At 35.6% G+C, this 22,317-nt stretch overlaps 1 protein-coding gene across 6 annotated transcripts in view; it reads left to right on the top strand.

The window, feature by feature from the left end:
* Positions 1-22,317, top strand: part of BRAF (B-Raf proto-oncogene, serine/threonine kinase) — a 153,744-nt gene that overhangs the window by 86,804 nt on the left and 44,623 nt on the right. For 4 of the 6 annotated variants that reach the window (XM_065884233.1, XM_065884234.1, XM_065884231.1 and 1 more), the window contains 6 exons: positions 32-135; positions 975-1,077; positions 10,357-10,505; positions 11,441-11,560; positions 14,486-14,642; positions 21,224-21,260. In XM_065884233.1, the coding sequence (XP_065740305.1) occupies positions 32-135; positions 975-1,077; positions 10,357-10,505; positions 11,441-11,560; positions 14,486-14,642; positions 21,224-21,260 (670 nt within the window). Of the gene's footprint in view, positions 1-31; positions 145-974; positions 1,078-10,356; positions 10,506-11,440; positions 11,561-14,485; positions 14,643-21,223; positions 21,261-22,317 lie in introns of all 6 variants that reach the window. The other 2 variants (XM_065884230.1, XM_065884232.1) reach the window with 2 other exon arrangements.

Raw genomic sequence — 22,317 nt, 5'->3', positions numbered from 1 at the left:
TACCTCATATCATATGTTTATGATACCATAGGTACCTGCAAGGTGTGGAGTTACAGTCCGGGACAGCCTAAAGAAAGCACTGATGATGAGAGGTCTAATCCCAGAGTGCTGTGCTGTTTACAGAATTCAGGATGGGTATGGTTTGTGTGTGATGTGAAACTTCGTTTAAAAAAGGAAAAAAAAACCTCAGACATGAAATTTTGGGGTTTTCTATAAGATCTTTACCCAGACCTGGGGTATTGAAAATCAACTTCAGGAAAAAAATATTAATACTAAGTTAATTAGCCTAAAGAAATCTTGTAGGCCCTTTGAGGAGTTAACATTAGATAATTTCTTGTGATGATAGTGTTTGTTTCTCTGATCAAATGACTTTGTTTAGAGTTTGAGATTCTTAAAATTTTTGAACTATTTTTTTATGTGTCTTATTTGAATAATGGACTCTTTCCCAGTCCTTTATTTTTAATATAAACTCATAGTTTCACAAAAGACTTAACAAAATTAACATTTTATATTGAATTATTTTTCAGAAGGCGTCTAAAATTTTGCCATGAGCCCCCCAACCCCAATTTTGAGTCCTGTTTTTTTAAAACAAAAAAAAGTCTCCTTTTTGGGGCATATTGTCCCTTGAGTACTCTTTTTCTTTGAATGGGTACGTAAATCTGTACCTGTGATTTCTTTTTTTTTTTGGACCCCAGGAACAATCCATTTTCCGCTGTTGTAGGTCTTTTCTGGAGCTGACTTGAAGAAAAGAGTATATCTCTTTACCCTGCTGTTTGTCCAAGAATGATACATTTATTTGGGGTAAACTTAAAAATTAATTTATTGCCATTTAAATTTCTAATGATGGAAGACCAGGGAGCCAAAACTCCCTCACCATTATAGCCCCTCAATAACCAATTTTCATATCTTCAGCATGAGGTTTATGAAGATCTTTAGGTATGATAACCAAGAAAGGCTGTGTCTACACTTTTCAGAGAGAAGAAACCAATTGGCTGGGACACTGATATTTCCTGGCTTACTGGAGAGGAATTGCATGTAGAAGTGTTGGAGAACGTTCCACTTACAACACACAACTTTGTATGTACTTTTATATTTTTTTTAATGTCAAAAATCTTCAAGTTCTTGTGAATGAATTTTTATGTAGAGAATATGAAGTATGGATGAATAATTTTGACATTGATATTTTACCTAAGTTGAAAATCAGTTCTGTTATTTAAAAAAACAACACATATTTAAAGAGTTTTGTTTTAATCATTATACTTTATTTTTAATTTAAAAAGTAATAACATATATGTATGTATATAATTGACTGACTTTGTTGTACACCTGAAACTAACACAACATTGTAAATCAACTATATTTCAATTAAAAAAATTTTTTAAAAAAGTAATAGATACTCATTATTGAAAGAAAATTCTTAAAAATTTGAGTGGTATGAAAGTATATTAAGTAAAAACGTGAAAGTACCCTACCAGAGGTAAACAGTTGTTAATTGATTATTGTGTATTCTTCCAAAGTCTTTCTATATATAAAACATGTGTCTGTGAACCCAAAGTTTTCTCCTTTCTTTTTTTTCTCCCTTCCCTTTCCTTCATTATTTTCCATTTTTTCCTTTTTTTAAAACTAAAAAATGGAATCATGTTTTGTATGATATTCTTCTTCTTTTTTTCTTTTTAAGTTAAACAAAGCATCATGGGCATCTTTCCATGTCAGTACACCTAGCTTTATAATGATTGCATAATAGTCCATAAGAATATAAATTCAGTATATTTAACCATCCCTCTTAACAGACATTTAAGTTTTTAAGAAATCTGTTATATATATGGTAAATAGACTCTTTCTGCATACATCTTGACACACTTGTGTAAATGTTTCTGAAAGATAGACTAATGGAAGTGGAATAGCTTTCCTTGAGGACTGAAGAAAGATAGATGTTAAAGCTCTCCTTCAATACTTCTCCCTTTATCTGGTTTTGCATTTGCCAGAACCTAGCCTAAGCTAAGTGTCACCAGCATGAGGCCTGGAACAGTGGAACCTCTCTACCTCAGAGATAAGGTAGAGGGTACAGTTCCAGAGCTTGAGAACCTGTCCTCTAAAAGAGCAGGCAGGAGCCAAGATTAGAGTGATCTATAAGGCAGGAATGCACTTCTTACTTTTCTCTATATATGGACTTTGGACCACAGTTTAGTTTTCTAGATGGATAGTTATTGCTACCCTTTTGGCATCAAGTGTTTTCCCTTGTGCCTTGTTGATTAGTACAGCTGGGCTCTTTTGATTTCCTGGGGGGTGTTAGTGTTTTGGAGGCTCCATTAGTGGTGAATAATGAGATCAGGTTTGTGCTTCAATAGATAAGGTATCTTTTGGATGAGTGTAAGATACACCTGATGCCAATCAGATTTACTATGTGGCAGATAGTTTTATAATGATGAGATAAGGAGTTCACTACTATTGACTTTTTTTTTTTAAACCTGGAGAATTTTGAGAGGATAATTAAGATTTTTTATTTAAGTTTTTAGGAATTAAAAAAAGTACTCTTATTCTTCTTAATTAGAAATTGGATATGAGGAGGTAAAAGAAGATCTAAGTTACTAACCTTAAGCAGTGCAGGAAGGTCCTTGCCACAAGAGGGTAATGAAAGCAAACTGCAGGTTAGTTGCAGAGTATGGAAATCTTCACAACACAGTTGGAGAGCTGCTAGTTACTATTTGTTGAGATCTTTTCATTTGCCAATATTTTGTCTGATCTGAGGATATAACAATTAATAAGAAAACAGTATCCCTGCCTTAGAGTAGAGAGAGACAGATCATTTAATTAAAAATTTTCATAAGCACTCTTAATTACTGTGTATGTTTAAAGTGCTATAGATACACAGAGTAGAGATCCTTAACCTGGCCTTTGAGGAGTCAGGAAGTTTTCCCAAAGGAAGAAATATGAAAGCTGTGGCCTGATGGATGAGGGAAGAGTACTCTGGACAGGGACTTACCAGGTGGCGCAGTGGTTAAGAATTTGCCTGCCAATACAGGGGACACGGGTTTGAGCCCTGGTCCGGGAAGATCCCACATGCCGCGGAGCAGCTAAGCCCGTGCACAACTACTGAGCCTGCGCTCTTGAGTCCGCACTCTGCAGCAAGAGAAGCCTGCGCACCGCAACGAAGAGGAACCCCCGCTCGCCACAACTAGAGAAAGCTCATGTGCAGCAACGAAGACCCAAAACAGCCATAAATAAATAAATATTTTTTAAAAAAACACAAGAGTACTCTAGACAGAGGGAACAGCAAGAAAGCATGTTACCTTTTCAGTTTTGAAAGAAGTTCAGAATGGATGATACAAAGTTGGAGAGGGGGCTTGTTAGAGTGTAGCATGTATATGGGTGGAGTAAGCTCATGAGAGTCCTTGTAAGCTATGTTAAAGATTCAGACTTTTCCCTAAAATCATTGGAAATTTAATGATTTTAATAGGCAGGGCAGCAGTGTGATTAGATTTGTGTTTTGGAATGATTGCTCTTAGTGTCATAGAGAGGCAAGACGAAGCCTGTGTTCTGCTTAGAAAGGGAAAGAAATCCTCTCTCTGCTTCTCTGGGCTGGCTTTTGTTGACTACTGGAGGAAGGCTGATTATGCCTCCTGGTTTCATAGTCTGTTATAAAAGCGATTCCTTCAGTATATACCTGCATCCCAGGAATCCTTGGGAACTGGCAGGGGGCAGGGAAGGTAGAGAAACAAGATTAAAGACAGATGCTATGTGTCCAGACCTTCCCATTTTCTATAGGCACTAAAGTTAATGTCTTCCCTCAGCCCCACACCTTACAAATTAATGAGTGCAAATTACCTGTTCTATGGCCCTCACGAGTTTACCATCCATGTCTTGAATTCCAAAACAAGCATAAGTTGTGGCCCAAAAGAAAAGATATACCTTCCTGTACCCACCTTTATTGACAAAGGTACATTCACAGATAGAGGTATATGTCAGTTACTCAATTTATGCTCAAATGCATACCCACATTTTCTCCTGCTCAGGTGTTTTTCTCTCCTTTCTGCTTTCCTCCCTCCTGCCCTCCTTCCTTTTCTCTCTTTTTCTCCCCCTTCTTTTACATACAGAAACAACCAGTTACACATAGTTTTCATATATAAGTCAGTGACAGGAAGAAAGACTGCAACTAAGTAGACTACAGAAGGAAGAGAAATTAGGGCTTCATGAAAGTGTGCAGATTATTAGGCGATTGAGAGTATGAGTAGTCAGCAAAAAGGATAAAGTGACTATAAAATGCTGATTCCTGTGAATACGTTTTGTATTTTTCTGTGCTCTAATTTCCAGAGATTATGCTAGCAATATAAAAAGATGCTTGCTTTAGTAAATAGTAGACACATAAATATTAAAGATTTTCTAATTCCTTTTATATCCAGAGACAAATGGAAAAGGAACAAAGCTAAAAACAGTCAGTTGCTTTTTTATATCCACTAGAAAGTGATACATAGACAAAAAGGTGAAGAAAACAAGAGCTACTCTTAAAGCTATCTAAATGTTCTCAAAAAGCCAGAATGAATGATGTGCCAAGATATAATTTTCTTGATGAAGTATTATTTTTAATAACATTTTATCATGTTAAATATGTGTTTATTGAAAAGAGTTTGATAAAGTGGGTGTTGAAATCAATTTAATGGATCATGAAAAGCATTTACATGCAGTAGAATGGATTAGAAAATTCTGATATGCATTATGTATAGTTAGGGTAATATTATTATATGAATACAGGTGTGTCCTGGATCATGATGTGTTTTTCTTACTATTGTGTGTGATTAATGCTGTCTGAAAAACTGAGATGAATTGAGAATATACAGCAAAGAACAAAAGACAAAATAGAGTCACCCATGCTCTCGTCACTCTCAAATAGCCATTGTTAACATTTTGTTATTTGTTTATCCTTTTTATGTTTTCTGCTTCTTATATATACAAACCAAACAGTTTTAAACAATTTCTGGTTTTGTTCGTTACCAAGATAGAGCTTCTCTGGCACAGTTCTGTTTATGTGACCCATGTTTGGCTTCTGACATGGAGTTCTTACACGTTGCCTTTTAAGTTTCACACAGAGGAATGTTCACAGATACATTTAGGTCTTCTAATCCTCTAACAAACTGATAATTTGTTAAAAGTAGTTCTTACCTTCTTTTAGGTGATTTTCCTTTTCCTCGTCCTAAGTTAGCAAGTTTAGGTAGGGTTGATCTGATTTTCATATAATTATAAACTAGTTTTTTCGTTTATAAATTCTTTTTTACATTTTAATCAAAGTATATTACATTTTAATCAAATGTATATAGTTTTTAAGATAGTGCAGAGGGGTTTACAAAAAAAATCACCTGTTGCCCTATCCCTTGTTAGCCTCTAATGCCACTCTCCAGAGGAAATCATTCTTTTTTTTTTTTTATTAGGTCCCACTTGTTTATTTTTGTTTTTATTTCCATTACTCTAGGAGGTGGATCAAAAAAGATCTTGCTGTGATTTATGTCAAAGAGTGTTCTTCCTATTTTTCCTCTACGAGTTTTATAGTGTCCAGTCTTACATTTAGGTCTCTAATCCATTTTGAGTTTATTTTTGTGTATGATGTTAGGGAGTGTTCTGACTTCATTCTTTTACATGTAGCTGTCCAGTTTTCCCAGCACCACTTATTGAAGAGACTCTTTTCTCCATTGTATATCCTTGCTTCCATTGTCATAGATTAGTTGACCGTAGGTGCGTGGGTTTATCTCTGGGCTTTCTATCCTATTCCACTGATCTATATTTCTGTTTTTGTGCCAGTACCATGTTGTCTTGATTACTGTAGCTTTGTAGTATAGTCTGAAGTCAGGGAGTCTCATTCCTCCAGCTCCGTTTTTTTCCCTCAAAACCGCTTTGGCTATTCAGGGTCTTTTCTGTCTCCATACAAATTTTATTATTTTTTGTTCTAGTTCTGTAAAAAATGCCATTGTAATTTGATAGGGATTGCATTGAATCTGTAGATTGCTTTGGGTAGTAGAGTCATTTTCACAATATTGATTCTTCCAGTCCAAGAACATGGTGTATCTCTCCATCTGTTGGTATCATCTTTAATTTCTTTCATGAGTTTCTTATAGTTTTCTGCATACAGGTCTTTTGTCTCCCTGGGTAGGGTTATTCCTAGGTATTTTATTCTTTTTGTTGTAATGGTAAATGGAAGAGTTTCCTTAATTTCTCTCAGATTTTTCATCATTAGTGTACAGGAATGCAAGAGATTTCTGTACATTAATTTTGTATCCTGCAACTTTACCAAATTCATTGAATAGCTGTATTAGTTTTCTGATGGCATCTTTAGGATTCTCTATGTATAGTATCATGTCATCTGCAAACAGTGACAGTTTTACTTCTTCTTTTCCAATTTGTATTCCTTTTATTTCTTTCTCTTCTGATTGCTGTGGCTAGGACTTCCAAAACTATGCTGAATAATAGTGGTGAGAGTGGACATTCTTGTCTTGTTCCTGATCTTAGTGGAAATGCTTTCAGTTTTTCACCATTGAGAATGATGTTTGCTGTGGGTTTGTGGTATATGGCCTTTATTACATTGAGGTAGGTTCCCTCTATGCCCACTTTCTGGAGAGTTTTTATCATAAATGGGTGTTGAATTTTGTCAAAAGCTTTTCCTGCATCTAATGAGATGATCATATGGTTTTTATTCTTCAGTTTGTTAATATGGTGTATCACATTGATTGATTTGCATATATTGAAGAATCCTTGCATCCCTGGGATAAATCCCACTTGATCATGGTATATGATCCTTTTAATGTGTTGTTGGGTTCTGTTTGCTAGTATTTTGTTGAGGATTTTTGCATCTGTATTCATCAGTGATATTGGTCTGTAATTTTCTTTTTTTGTAGTATCTTTGTCTGGTTTTGGTATCAGGGTGATAGTGGCCTCATAGAATGAGTTTGGGAGTGTTCCTTTGCAGTTTTTTGGAAGAGTTTGAGAAGGATGGGTGTTAGCTCTTCTCTAAATGTTTGATAGAATTCACCTATGAAGCCATCTGGTCCTGGGCTTCTGTTTGCTGGAAGATTTTTAATCACAGTTTCAATTTCATTACTTGTGATTGGTCTGTTCATATATTCTAATTCTTCCTGGTTCAGTCTTGGAAGGTTATATCTTTCTAAGAATTTGTCCATTTCTTCTAGGTCGTCCATTTTAATGGCATAGAGTTGCTTGTAGTAGTCTCTTAGGATGCTTGGTATTTCTGCGGTGTCTGCTGTAACTTCTTTTTCATTTCTAATTTTATTGATTTGAGTCCTCCCCCTCTTTTTCTTGAAGAGTCTGGCTAATGGTTTATCAGTTTTGTTTATCTTCTCAAAGAACCAGCTTTTAGTTTTATTGATCTTTGCTATTCTCTTTGTTTCTATTTCATCTATTTCTGCTCTGATCTTTATGATTTCTTTCCTTCTGCTAACTTTGGGTTTTGTTTGTTCTTCTTTCTCTAGTTCCTTTAGGTGTAAGGTTAGATTGTTTATTTGAGATTTTTCTTGTTTCTTGAGGTAGACTTGTATAGCTGTAAACTTCCCTCTTAGAACTGCTTTTGCTGCATGCCATAGGTTTTGGATTGTCGTGTTTTCATTGTCATTTGTCTCTAGGTATTTTTTGATTTCCTCTTGGATTTCTTCAGTGATCTCTTGGTTATTTAGTAACGTATACTTTAGTCTCCATGTGTTTGTGTTTTTTACTTTTTTTTCCCTGTAATTCATTACTAATCTCATAGTGTTATGATCAGAAAAGGTGCTTGATAGGTTTTCAATTTTCTTAAATTTACTGAGGCTTGATTTGTGACCCAAGATGTGGTCTATCCTTTAGAATATCTTTGCTCACTTGAGAAGAAAGTGTAATCTGCTGTTTTTGGATAGACTGTCCTATAAATATCAATTAAATCCATCTGGTCTGTTGTGTCAATTAAAGCTTCTGTTTCCTTATTAGTTTTCATTTTGGATGATCTGTCCATTGGTGTAAGTGAGGTGTTAAAGTCCCCCACTATTATTGTGTTACTGTCGATTTCCTCTTTTACAGCTGTTAGCAGTTGCCTTATGTATTGAGTGCATATATATTTATAATTGTTATATCTTCTTTTTGGATTGATCCATTGATCATTACTTAGTGTCCTTCCTTGTCTATTGTAACATTCTTTATTTTAAAGTCTATTTTATCTGATATGATTATTGCTACTCCAGCTTTCTTTTGATTTCCATTTGCATGGAATATCTTTTTCCATCCCCTCACTTTCAGTCTGAATATGTTCCTAGTTCTGAAGTGGGTCTCCTGTAGACAGCACATATATGGGTCTTGTTTTTGTATCCATTCAGTAAGCCTGTGTCTTTTGGTTGGAGCATTTAATCCATTCACGTTTCAGGTCATTATCGATATGTATGCTCCTATTACCATTTTCTTAATTGTTTTGGGTTTGTTTCTGTAGGTCCTTTTCTTCTCTTGTGTTTCCCACTTAGAGAAGTTCCTTTAGCATTTGTTGTAGAGCTGGTTTGGTGGTGCTGAATTCTCTTAGCTTTTGCTTCTCTGTAAAGCTTTTGATTTCTCCATCGAATCTGAATGAGATCCTTGCCATGTACAGTAATCTTGGTTGTAGGTTCTTCCTTTTCATCATTTTAAGTATATCATGCCGCTCCCTTCTGACTTGTAGAGTTTCTGCTGAGAAATCAGCTGTTAACCTTGTGGGAGTTCCCTTGTATGTTATTTGTCGTTTTTCCCTTGCTGCTTTCAATAATTTTTCTTTGTCTTTAATTTTTGCCAATTTGATTACTATGTGTCTTGGCGTGTTTCTCCTTGAGTTTATCCTGTATGGGACTCTCTGAGCTTCCTGGACTTGGGTGGCTATTTCCTTTCCCATGTTAGGGAAGTTTTCAGCTGTAATCTCTTCAAATCTTTTCTCTGGTCCTTTCTCTCTCTCTTCTCCTTCTGGGACCTCTATAATGTGAATGTTGTTGGGTTTAATGTTGTCCCAGAGGTCTCTTAGGCTGTCTTCATTTCTTTTCATTCTTTTTTCTTTATTCTGTTCTGCAGCAGTGAATTCCACCATTCTGTCTTCCAGATCACTTATATGTTCTTCTGCCTCAGTTACTCTGCTATTGATTCCTTCTAGTGTATTTTCCATTTCAGTTATTGTATTGTTCGTCTCTGTTCTTTAATTCTTCTACATCTTTGTTAAACATTTTTTACATCTTCTCAATCTTTACCTCCATTCTTTTTCTGAGGTCCTGGGTCATCTTCACTATCATTATTCTGAATTCTTTTTCTGGAAGGTTGCCTATGTCCACTTCATTTAGTTGTTTTTCTGGGGTTTTATCTTGTTCCTTCATCTGGTACATAGCCCTCTGCCTTTTCATCTTGTCTGCCTTTCTGTGAATGTGGTTTTTGTTCCACAGGCTGCAGGATTGTAGTTCTTCTTGCTTCTGCTGTCTGCCCTCTGGTGGATGAGGCTATCTGAGAGGAAATCATTCTTAACTTTCAATGGTTTCTGTTTCAAGCTCTTCTCGTGATTATTTTCATATTAGTAAATAATAACTTTAAGCTACAATTTCTTATTTTATCAGTTTTAGACATTTACTTATGGCCAGTTCCATAGGGAATTAGATTATTTGTAACGTTACAACCTTCCTCCTCTTTTCGCTGCTCCTCTGAAGCATTTTTGTTTTTTGTGGGTTTTTTGGTTCCTCTGTTGCATACCTTTGTAACTTTAAGTATGCCATTGTTTCTTGTTCTGTCAACACCAGTAAGCATCTGTTAACTCCTTTCTTTGTAGAGTTATTGAAGTGTACCCTTATTCTGTCTTTCACCTCTGTTTCTTCCTGCTCCTGTCATCTCTGCTTTTACTTTTATGTAGTAAAGCTTAATATTAGTTAGTCTTTTATTTATTTTCCATCTTCTTGACTTACGAGTTTAATTGGTTAGTGGGTGGGAGAAAAATACATGTAGTCCATCTGTTATCTTGAATCCACCGGTTTTCATTTTAGTATCTTAGTGTTTAAGTCAGTTCTCATGATGTAAGCATATTAAAGATTTGTTATTTTAATCAAGAGTAAATAAGTTGGGCTTCCCTGGTGGCGCAGTGGTTGAGAGTCCGCCTGCTGATGCAGGGGACATGGGTTCGTGCCCCGGTCCGGGAAGATCCTACATGCCGCAGGGCGGCTGGGCCTGTGAGCCATGGCCGCTGAGCCTGCGCGTCTGGAGCCTGTGCTCCGTAACGGGAGAGGCCACAGCAGTGAGAGGCCCGCGTACCGCAAGGAAAAAAAAAGAGTAAATAAGTTGATTTCTAAAAAGATTCTGACTAGTTTTTGAAATCCTCTACGATGTTTTACTTTGCAGGTACGGAAAACTTTTTTCACCTTAGCATTTTGTGACTTCTGTCGAAAGCTGCTTTTCCAGGGGTTCCGCTGTCAAACATGTGGTTATAAATTTCACCAGCGTTGTAGTACAGAGGTTCCACTGATGTGTGTTAATTATGACCAACTTGAGTAAGTAATCAAAAAATTTTTCTTTTCTGTCTTCCACTTTACATTTAACTTTTCTTAATGTGAAACTAGTATGTCTTAGAGTCTGTGAAAGTTTTCTGTACAGAAGAGTTGTTACAGGGAACTTTTTGAAGTGTGGCTAGAGAGTAATATGTAGTATAGCCAATACTTCTCTCTCAAATTATAATTCTGGTTTGCTGTACATTTCATTTATGGTTTATATTCTCTTTTAATTAATAAAGATCCCTTGCCCATAGAAATCACTTTTAGATGGTTTGTGGGTGTTTCAATTAAATTAACCATTATATTTTTAGACTGCAGATTGGGGAATCTGGTTCTGTCAGCAATTTTGTAAATTAAGTGCTCTCTCTCTCTCTCAAAGTTAGTGTGCCTGTCTGTCTGTCTGTCTGTCTCTCTCTCTGTCTCTCTCCCTCCCCCCCTTCTCTTCCTCCCTCTCTTCCCCCTAGTCCCTCTCTTCCCCCTACTCCCTCTCTCAATAGATTGAGTCTATTTTAATCTTTTTTTGTGTTGTTACTGCTGCTAGTAAAATCTTATTACTTTTTTTGATTACTTGAGTAGAGGGAATTCAACTCTGTACTTTAAAGTATATCATAATGATATAACCTAATTTTTAGCAGTAGATACATTTTCTAATTCCTTAACCATAAAGCATGATTTTTCCCCTCTACTATGTAGAAATTTGCTGTATAGAGCAATTAGTTTTAGATTCTGAGCTTGCCTTTGAAAAGTACAATATAATTTTTTTACAGTAAGCCTTTAGGCAAAAATACAACTAATTGAATTTAACAGTCCTTCCTGAAAATGGAATTTGATCTCCGACATTTTTGTTAATTCTTTAAGGTATTCTGGTATATGAAGCTTCTGGGTTTTGCACAAGTTAGGTTTGTTTTTGTTTTGTTTTTCTTTTTGCCTCACAGTTTGCTGTTTGTCTCCAAGTTCTTTGAACACCACCCAATACCACAGGAGGAGGCCTCCTTAGCAGAGACTACCCTTACGTCTGGATCATCCCCTTCTGCACCCCCCTCCGATTCTATTGGGTATGATTTGATTCCTGCTGTTCAGTGACATGCTGTTTGAGCTGATTTCTTTGGAACTTTTGGCTAATTATAAACCTTTCCAACATTTGGATTGTTAAATTAAGGATTTTTTTTTTTCAGGTAATTTATCACACCAGTCAGCTAATTTACATACATTTGGTACAGATACACAGGGTTAAAGCTGACATAGACTGTTTTAGGACCATCCTTGAAAAAAATCAAGCAACAGATAATTTAGAGTCCCTGCCTTGTGCTCATTGCTTTATTTTTAATATCAGATAAGTATATGATTTCCATTTAGAAAAGTAACATTAACATATGAGATAATGGCCGACGATTTTAAAATAGTATATAATTATAATCTACAATTTATAATATATTATTTTAAACTGTGTGATAAATATCATGTTTACAGGAGAAGAGAGAATAGTGAGAGAGGGTAGTCAACATTTAATCAAGAAAGTGGGATTTGAACTGGACTGTAAAGAATTCTAGAATCTGAATGAGCATAGGAGCATGGTGATGGTGGGGGCACAGGGGCAAGGGGAGAAGGGAGGTACAAGCAGCATATCTTCATCTTCTAGTGTACCCATTTTCTTTAGATTTGCTAATAAAATATATTAGATTTAATCCAGGTTTTTGCTTTTCTTACTTAAAGACCAGTGTCCTTTGCATACATATTTCTGACGTATTGTGTACTACATGTTGCTGTCATAGTTTTAATTCAGTAGGTTTCAAGAATGACTTGCTGTCAGTACACCAGATCAGTTGTGTTAATTAGACTACCCTATTCAGTTGTAGTAAATTCAGGCTTTTTCCACTTTTAAGTTCTAACTTAAAGTATGTTACTGCTTTGAGACTTTAAATCACCTGTAAGTAGTGTTTAAAAAGTGAGTGCACTTTCCAAAACTTTTTAAAAGCTAATATTGTCACTTCTACGTTCTTTTTACCTGCTCCCCATATCCCTTGCCAGTGGCTTTTATTGGCTGTCTAAAGCAAAAATACAGACAGCTTTGTCACAGACTAAAAATTTCTCAATTATCAGAATAAAAAGGACCAGTAGAACATGCTAATTTTCTTAAAGGCCAGTTCCATCAGCCTTACCTATAATTCTCATTGGTTTATAGCAGTTTTTTTTTATTTATTTATTTTTGCGGTACGCGGGCCTCTCACTGTTGTGGCCTCTCCCGTTTCGGAGCGCAGGCTCAGCGGCCATGGCTCATGGGCCCAGCCGCTCCGCGGCATGTGGATCTTCCCAGACCGGGGCATGAACCCGTGTCCCCTGCATCGGGAGGCAGACTCGCAACCACTGCGTCACCAGGGAAGCCCCTATAGCAGTTTTTTAAAGTACATAATACTTTATTATTTTTATTTCCCTTCTAAGTGGATTCATTTACATAAAGTCAAAATTTCTTTCCCTACCCTTAAAAGTGTGCTTCAAAGAAGCACAGATTCTTGTTCAGATTCTATTAACATATTTTATTTAGAAGCTTTTTGTCACTATTTGGCTTCTTTGGCTGTTTCAACCTTTATTTAGTCCTTTTCTACTGTATTTTCTTCTCATTCCTCTCTAAACCCTCTCCCGTCTTAAAAATGTCTTTTTACTCCCTCAACATTGTCTTTCTGGCTGTCTTATTAACCACTAGATAATGCTGATTAGTTACAGAGTTCGCATAAGATGGGGTGCAGCAATAACCAATCTCTGAAGAGAGGCTGTTAGCACTGAGTCATTCATTGGTCCTGGTGGAGCTCACTAAGACAGTCACACCTCGTCAGTCAAGTGACACTCATTTCTTAGCTCCCTAGGATATTCCTTCTGAGGGGCACAGACTTCTCACAGGTGCTTACAATCTATTCTCAAAACTTTAATGTGCTCTGTGAGTGCCAGGTTCATTTTGGGAGCAGTGAGAGATCATAGACTTTGTTTTTTATCCACAGTACCAAAATAGGTCACTCTGTCACCTGTTTTGATGGTTTCATCAAAAAGCAGTTTTTACAAATATTTACTTTAATGCTTAATATATTATTTTCCTGTGTGTCTTGTATCGATTATTGGTCATAGTAAACATTTCAAAATATGAGAGATTGAGAATCATCTTTTGAATTGGAAATGATCTTTTGCTATTATTGTTCAGGATTTTAATTCAACTCTTGTATAAAGCAATAGGTATATCTTTTAGGTCATGAAAAACACATGTATGTTTTTAAAAGATTTATAATTTCCTAATATTGATACTTCCCATAAAAAGTTCATTTTAGTAACTTCAACTATCAAGAAATGGCAAAGGTAGAAAAATTGGCAGACATTATTAAGTCACTGCCTACCTAGAGCATTTTTGTATAACTTTAAAGGACAAGAGTTTCTTCAGCTGATTAACAACAGGTAATTTTTAGCCATTTGTAGATTTCTCTGGAGTTTTCTGGATAAGAATCAGTGTTCTTATCATTGATACTCCCTGGAGTGTCTGCTTGAGCAAAGCAGCTTTGTCAGTGTTAGTTGCAAGCACATATTAGTTTTTTAAACTAACACTTTTAAAAGCCATTACTGCTGGATTTTTTTTTCTTTTTTTTTTTTTTTTTTTTTTTTTTGCGGTATGCGGGCCTCTCACTGTTGTGGCCTCTCCCATTGCGGAGCACAGGCTCCGGATGCGCAGGCTCAGCGGCCATGGCTCAAGGGCCCAGCCACTCCGCGGCATGTGGGATCTTCCTGGACCGGGGCACGAACCCGCGTCCCCTGCATCGGCAGGCAGACTCTCAATCACTGCGCCACCAGGGAAGCCCTACTGCTGGATTTTTAATGCTTTATTGTAAAGATTTTATTTGAGTATATGAAAACAAGAAAATCTTTATATCATCCATTTTTCTATGTTATTATCTCTATAAAGTTGCTCTGAATCTTATCTTCCAATCACTTGATTTTTCCAGGCCCCCAATTCTCACCAGTCCGTCTCCTTCAAAATCCATTCCAATTCCACAGCCTTTCCGACCAGATGAAGATCATCGAAATCAGTTTGGACAACGAGACCGGTCCTCATCAGCTCCAAATGTGCATATAAACACCATAGAACCTGTCAATATTGACGTAAGTATCCAGCAGTGCTTGAACTTAGAAAATTCAAGTGTGTTTCTTTATTTTTTCTGCTACATTTATAATATAGATCAGAAATAAGTGCCATCTTTCATTTATCACAGTTATTATAAGTGATAGACTTTTCATGAATTACAAATCAGAAAAGCCTTTTCATCTTCTCTGATGGCATAAAATATTTAACTGGCACCAAATTACAGAGTTATTCTTATTTTTTTCCTTATGACACCATCTCTGTAAAAGTCTTATCTTCATTTATTTAACACATAATCCACTTGACCATTTTGGGGTAAAGAAAAAATAAGAATACACTTGCATATTTCCTATTTAGATCAATTTGAAATCTTTACCTAAATATCTAAAAGTTTAACTTTGAGTTAAATAACCCTTAAGGATTAATCATTACTTTATGTACTTCTCATGCAAAGCTACCTTTTACCTTCTTTACTTTCTTGAGTATACCATTGGATTGCATCTCTGCACAAATCAATTATTTTAGTCTCCTTCTGGGGCTGGTCACTCTTGAATTTTTTTACTTTCCCGGTTTATCTTACACACTATAAGTTAATTATGTACATTAGTGTCACTTCTTCGATTTGACCTTAACTCCTGGACAGCAGAAACCATTCCTAATATAGTTTCCTAACATAGGAACTATTAGGTATTAGTTGGCACCTAACATAAGAGGTCATCAAAAAATATTTGTATTAGTAAAAGGGTTAGAAGACAAAGCAGAGGTCTGTTTCCCATAATATAGACCAGGAATCAACAAAAACTTAAAGGGTCACATAGTAAATATTTTAGGCTTGTGTGTCATGTGATCTCTAATGATAGCTGTTGAACTCTGCCACTGTAGTGTGAAAACAGCCATAATACATTTTAAAAAAATAGGTGAGGCTTTATTCCAGTAAAACTTGAGTAAAGCAGGTGGCCAGCCAATTGTATTTTGCCAGTCCCTGCTATGGACAAAATAGAAGGAAGAGATGAGAAAAAAGATGAGATACGCAGGATCAATCCAAAAGGACTGGTTCATTCAGCTATCAATACATCATCTCAGTAACTGAGTTACTGAAGAGAATAAAGAGCCCTTGCTGTCTGAGCTGTGGTGGGGTTGGGATCACTTCTCCCAGAATTTGTACTTTAGGATAAAAAATGTGGGTTATCCTCAGTCTCTGTCTGCAATAAGCAACAAAACAAAAAAGCCACCAAATTTGTTTGCCTTGGAAAGTAATTATATTTAAAAAGGAATTTGAAACTGTTTCCCCATGTAAGCAGGATACTGAAGTTACTGAGGGGGATCATGTGTATGTTGGAGGACAGGGGTTGTTCTCATTATACCGACATTCCTTATGTGAGTGCTCATAAGGTTGAGTAAAGAAGCAAAAATTATCCTAACAGGAAAATAATCACTAATTAACAGAATCCCTTAATATTAGTCTCCACTCACATATCCCTCCCCATTTAATACCAGCTTGCATTCCAGCCCTTTTCCATCACTATCCAACATTTCAGTGAAAACATAAAGCACATTGATTGTGAATATGACAACAAAAAAAAGATTTTATGAAGACAGTGAAAAAGTCACTTGGTAGAACTGCTCACATCTTATAAAGTCATTGAGAAATAAGGGTACAGCAAAATTAAATTAGTCCAGTTAACAGTAAAAGAGAGAAAGTCTATAAGGATGACAAGAGAATAGGCTTTTCAAGTGAAAATGATTTAAATATCATAGGATTGATGGAGGGCTTTGAGGGAATTGATGAAGTCCTTTAAATTTTTATAAAAATGATTATGATTGTGATGTAAAAGATGAATATGAAATTAAGAATTTCAATTTGTGCTGTCATAAGTTTGATATTATTACCAATAAAAACTTGATTTTTTCTGTATTCTAAGGATTAGCATACTGTTGAAATTATAACTTAAAGTTTTGTTGAATGTAAAAGAAAATTTTTTATAAATCTTAATTTCATTTTTCAAGATACATTCCCAAGTCAGACTTTCTTCCTATATTTTACTATGAAATTTTTTCTCTATTTTTATTGGGTTCATTTAAAGTAGCCTTAATATCAATTTTTCTCAACTAATAAGTCTTCTTCTATCTGGCTAGACCTGAATACAAAGGAAAAAAAATAGGAGAGGGAAATATGGAAATAAGGAGATTGTGTGAAATAAGAAATCAAATCTTATTTTTACGTTAGATCTATTGTCAGTATGTTCAAAGTTGTTACCTTTGTATTTACTTTCAAAACTGACGTTCTTTTAGACTATTTCTCTTTATGTCTTAGTGTTATTAAGTTTCTCCTATTCTCTTAGGCTTGAACATTTGGAGTGTCATCTTTATATCTTGCTTTTTCATCTTCCCCTATAAGCAAATAGTCATAAGGTATCACCTTTCCTTTTGATATACGTCTCAAATTTGTTATTACTACCACCATTTGGGCCCATATTTCTTCACTTGAACTACTTATTACATTAATCTCCTAAATAGATTTCCTGCCATTGATTTCTCTCTGCCCATTTCCATTTTTATTGCTGTTATCAGAATAATTTTTTATAAGACCTCTATCATCATCTGTTCCTTTGTTCCAAAACTTTCATTTACTTCCCATTGAAAAATATAAACCTTTTAGCATTTCATTCATTTTCAGTCATTTCATTCAATTTCAGTCATTATTTGTCATTTATTATTCCAGTAAACCAGATTTAATATTTACTCTGGTATAGGCACTGTGTCAGAATAGGGAATTAAGATGAATTAGCACAGTTTTTGCGCTCAAGGAGGTCACAGTCTAATGGAAATGGATGAATCAGCCATATAAATAAATAAACACAAAATATACAGTGATAGTTTATAGAAGGGGATGATAAACCCTACCTGGTTAAATCTAGTAATGTTTAGCAGAGAAAGGACAACATTTAAGCCAGACTGTAGCAGATGAATAGGAAGGAGTTGGAGTTTATTCAGTGTACTTGGTGGGGGTTTTAAGAAGGAAGGGCATTTGTTAAGGAAATGGTATGTGCAGAAATATAGAAGTACCTTTATGTGGGTTGTAATGAATAGTTGGTATTGTAGGAGTTTAGGGTTCAGGAAAAGGGTGGGTAATGGTAGAGGATGAAACTAAGTAGGTAGAGTCCACACTGAAAGACATTATGTTATTATTCTGAGGTCACTATAGTAGTTGGTAATAGGGGGTCCAATAAACTGAGTGGGAAAGAAAGTGATCAGCTCTTTACTTTAGAAAGTTCTTTTGAATTAGTGAGAGATTTGATAGGTACGATTGTTAGGATGGATACTGTAAATGGCTACTGTTAATGCTTACTATGTGCTAGGTACTTTACATAAATTTTTTTATTCTTTCCTCACAAACACTTGTGAGTTAAGTAGTAGTATTTTCCTTATTTTACTGTTAAGAAAATTAGATTTAGAGATATCAAGAAACCCCAGATCACACAGGTGATAAATGATTGAAATGGGGTAAAACCTGACCTTTCTTTGTTATCTCAATCACTGTTCTATATAGTAGTAGAGGAGAGAAGTGAAAGAGATGAGAGGTAATAAAAGATAATGCCTAGGGACTTCCCTGGTGGCACAGTGGTTAAGAATCCGCCTGCCAATGCAGGGGACACGGGTTCGATCCCTGGTCTGGGAAGATCCTGCATGCCGCAGAGCAGCTAAGCCTGTGCACCACAACTGCAGAGCCTATGCTCTAGAGCCCACGAGTCACAACTGCTGAGCCCGCGTGCCACAACTTCTGAAGCCCACGCACCTAGAGCCCGTGCTCTGCAACAAGAGAAGCCACCGCAGTGAGAAGCCCATGCACTGCAACAAAGAGTAGCCCCCTCTCACCACAACTAGAGAAAGCCTGCACACAGCAAAGAAGACTCAACGCAGCCAAAAATAAATAAGAAATGGTAATTAAAAAAAAAAGATAATGCCTAGAGTTGTCTGGCTTAGGTGGATAGATAGTATTTATTCTATCCATTAAGATAGGAAATGCCAAAGGAAGAAGAACAGGGTTTGTAGAAATGAAAACGTTAACTTTTATTTTGGACATCTTGACTTTAAGATGTCTGTGGAACTTTCCTTGATTAGAAGTGCAGTAGCAGTTGAAATAAGGACCTTGAGTAGAGATACAGATTTAGAAATAATTAGCCTATTTTTGTCAGTTAAAGTCATGGATGTAAGTGATATTACTCAAAGACTATATGTAAACTGAAAAGAGGGTACATGCAACCCCAGTAAACATCAACATTTGAGATACAGAGACTGTCATTCTCTGTCTCCATTTTAGGCTTCTCTTCCTAACTTTAGCTTCAAATAAATAAGAGAAAGTAGTATTGCAGAAGCTAAAGGGAGAAAAGGGAACTTCAAGAATGCTTAAGTAGTTGATGTCAGTTGCCATTGAGACTCAAATGAGATAAGGACTGGAAATGACTATTGAATTGGGCAATTACAATGTCATTTTTACTTCATTGAGAGCTGTTTTAGAGGACTGTTGGAGGATAGCAAAACCAGGTAAAGATGTGGGATTAAGTGCCAATTTTGAGAAGCTTGGCTATAAAGGAATGATGAAAGGGCCATAGATTGAAGCAGAGACTTGAGCATATTTGTATCTTCAGGGGAAGAAGTAAGTGAAGAGAGAGGTTAAAAATAACAAGAAAGAATAACTGAGGTAGTAAAATTTCTTGAACTTGGAAGTGATGTTCCTCAGAGGCTATGAGGAATTAAAGATGAGCATAACTAGCTCCGCAGCTCTTTACAGGCAGTATGACCATGGGCAGATGACTTAACCTTGAGGCCTATAGTGTCTACCCCTTGTGATTTGAAAATGCTTATTGTTCTTGGCACAAAATAAGAATTCAAAAATTATAGCTAATATTATTATACAAATGTTTGTAGATATAGAGGCAGAACAGAATGTTCTTTGATAGCTTCTGTTTTCTCTGTCATGCTAAAAAAGGGAAGAGATATAAGTAAGAAAGGAACCCCATAGGAGATTGGCAAAAAGTTTGAAATAGCCAGTATTGGAATACTAGAAGATCCTATTTAACCTAGGTCGCATAGATAAAGATTGTCAGGGAGCTTTAAGAACATATTTGAGATTGGAAAATATAAGTTTATGGTGGTTATTAGCAGTAGGTTGTCTAGAAGACTTTTTTTTTTTTTTTGCCACGCCTCTCAGCTTGCAGGATCTTAGTTCCCCGACCAGGGATTGAACCCGGACTACGGCAGTGAAAGCGCAGAGTCCTAACCACTGGACCACCAGGGAAGTCCTCCTCTGCTTTTCTTTTCTGCATTCCTGTCTGCCCCTCAAACCCCAACACATAGATCATCTTCTTCAAATGCTTCACCAATGGCCAAGTTCTATAGTTATTTATTTATCCTTTGAACTTACGTAGCATGAAGAATCTTTTCACCCATGCTATTTATTTGGCAATTAACTAAGCAACTTTGGCACCTTTTTTATTGTTTTCTTTAGCCCTTATTCTTATATCATATAATTTCTATGTGTGTATATCTTTCTTACACTTACATTATAAGCTCTCAAGAACACAAAGTTAGTGAGACCACCATGATTTTTTATATTTATTGATAGTCACACAACCCCTAACATTAGCATCTTATTTGGAGATATGAGTATTTGTTGATTATTCTGTAGAAAATGTTAAATGCTTTATATAATACATTGAACATGACAGAAATACATCTGTAAAGAATGTGCTCTTTGTTTTAGCCTATAAACGAAAAGCTGCCTATTTGCAAAGAGACTTTGAACTTATTTAGAGACCTCATATTTAAGTTATACTGGGTAGATTAAGTTCTGTCTGTCAGGGTCCAAATTGCATTGCATTGCCAGTAGGCTCTTCCCCCACTGCCCTGCCCCACGTTGTGTGTTGTAAAAAGCTGTATTTTAATAATAAAGACAAATTTTTTCCCCTTCTAGTGTGTCCTTACACATTTATATTTTTATAATTGTATCAGTGTACATTTAATTTTGTATTCTTTTTTATTGTAAACATGTTTTATGAGTCAAGCTTCATAATTGTTTTAGTAGCTACATAATACTTACTAAATTGATACACTGTAGTTAACCAATATGTCAATATGCCTAAAATAGGGAAATAATTTCTGGTTTTTTAGTGTAATGGATAATGTTGCACTAAACATCTTTGTGCATATCATTTTTTTCTTCTGAATTATTTCCTTAGGAAAAATTCCCAGAAGTGGAATTACAGGATCAAAGGGTATGAACATTTTATGGCTCTTAATATGTGCCAGTAGAATTTTTTTTTAAGAATTAATGCAGCCATTGGTTTTGAATGGCCTGAAATGGATTTCAACATTTCATCAGGACTAATAATCTCTTCAATCTAGGGTTAGGTTGGCGAGTGCTTCAAATTTTTTATTTTATCATGTTCACTAGCTAATTCCATATTCTTTCTGTTTTGTGAAGTAATTTATAAGGCAGGTATTATTTTGAATTAACCTTTCTGTGAATGCTTAGTGGAAAATAAAATTTTATTACTTTCTTACCATATGCTTTGATTAAATATACATTATTTATTTGTAGGACTTGATTAGAGACCAAGGGTTTCGTAGTGATGGAGGTAAGTGGTGATTTCAATTTAAAAAAAAAAAATCAGGGAAAAATGCAATTGCTTTGCTGCTTGTCTCCTTTATATTTGCTTCTTTCATGAAACACAGACACAGAGAAAAATGTGCAGAGAAAAACCAAAAATTGTTTGCTTTTCAGTAGTATTTATCATTTATCTCTAATAAAATTTTAACTAATTCATAGCCAGAGAAAAAGAGAGGACATAAAAGGGAGTCTTAAATGTACTATCTACAGTTTTTTAGATGTTGTTATCGAGGAGAGATCCTTAATTATTTTACCCACTTTATTCCTTACCACCTCCACTAATACTTAAAGATTGAGCTTACAACCAGTTAAAACTTGACTCCCCTACATCATTCTTGGGGAGAATCCCTGGGGTTGCCTGCTACAACTTGCCAGTTTGTTAGACATTGTCAGCCACTTCCCTTCAGCTTTCTAGAAGGCTTTGGAATATATACTTTATAGCATGGACCCCTAATAGAAAAGCCTAGTTCTCCTTTTACTAGTCCAGTAAATAAAATAAGCAAATGAGAAACTGAATTGAGATTTCTTACAGAATTTTCATCAGATGTTCACTCTAGCACACAGTGAAAATTGGGAGCATAGCAAAACATTACTTTAGAAAATACTTTTTAAATAAGATTTTACCACCATAAGATTTTTCTAAGAGATGGTGTTTGAAACTGTCTTGACGTTTTCTTCCAGGTGGTCCTTTATGCTTACCTCTTCAGCTGTCTTCTATTTAATAAGGAAGCCCTACAATACCTGCATATCTTGTTTAGAGTTGGTCTCTTCACTGTGACCTGCTTTATATTCAAAATATCTAAGCCCAGACTCAAAGATACTTTATGTTGAATAAACATTGAGTAAACCATCTTTTGTTGTAATATTTATATATACCTGTGGACCTACCAAAATAATAAGCCTGCATTATGTACTCTGGACTTAGTATTTACTATAGCACATAGTTATAAAAGTTTTTTTTTTTCCTGTTTGTTGTTCCATGAACCCACCAATTAATGTTGCTGCCAGTATGACTTTCATATGTC

The sequence above is a fragment of the Phocoena phocoena genome, chromosome 9, assembly GCF_963924675.1.
Source record: "Phocoena phocoena chromosome 9, mPhoPho1.1, whole genome shotgun sequence".
Taxonomy (NCBI): Eukaryota; Metazoa; Chordata; class Mammalia; order Artiodactyla; family Phocoenidae; genus Phocoena; species Phocoena phocoena.
This window is presented reverse-complemented; position numbering and strand designations above follow the sequence as displayed.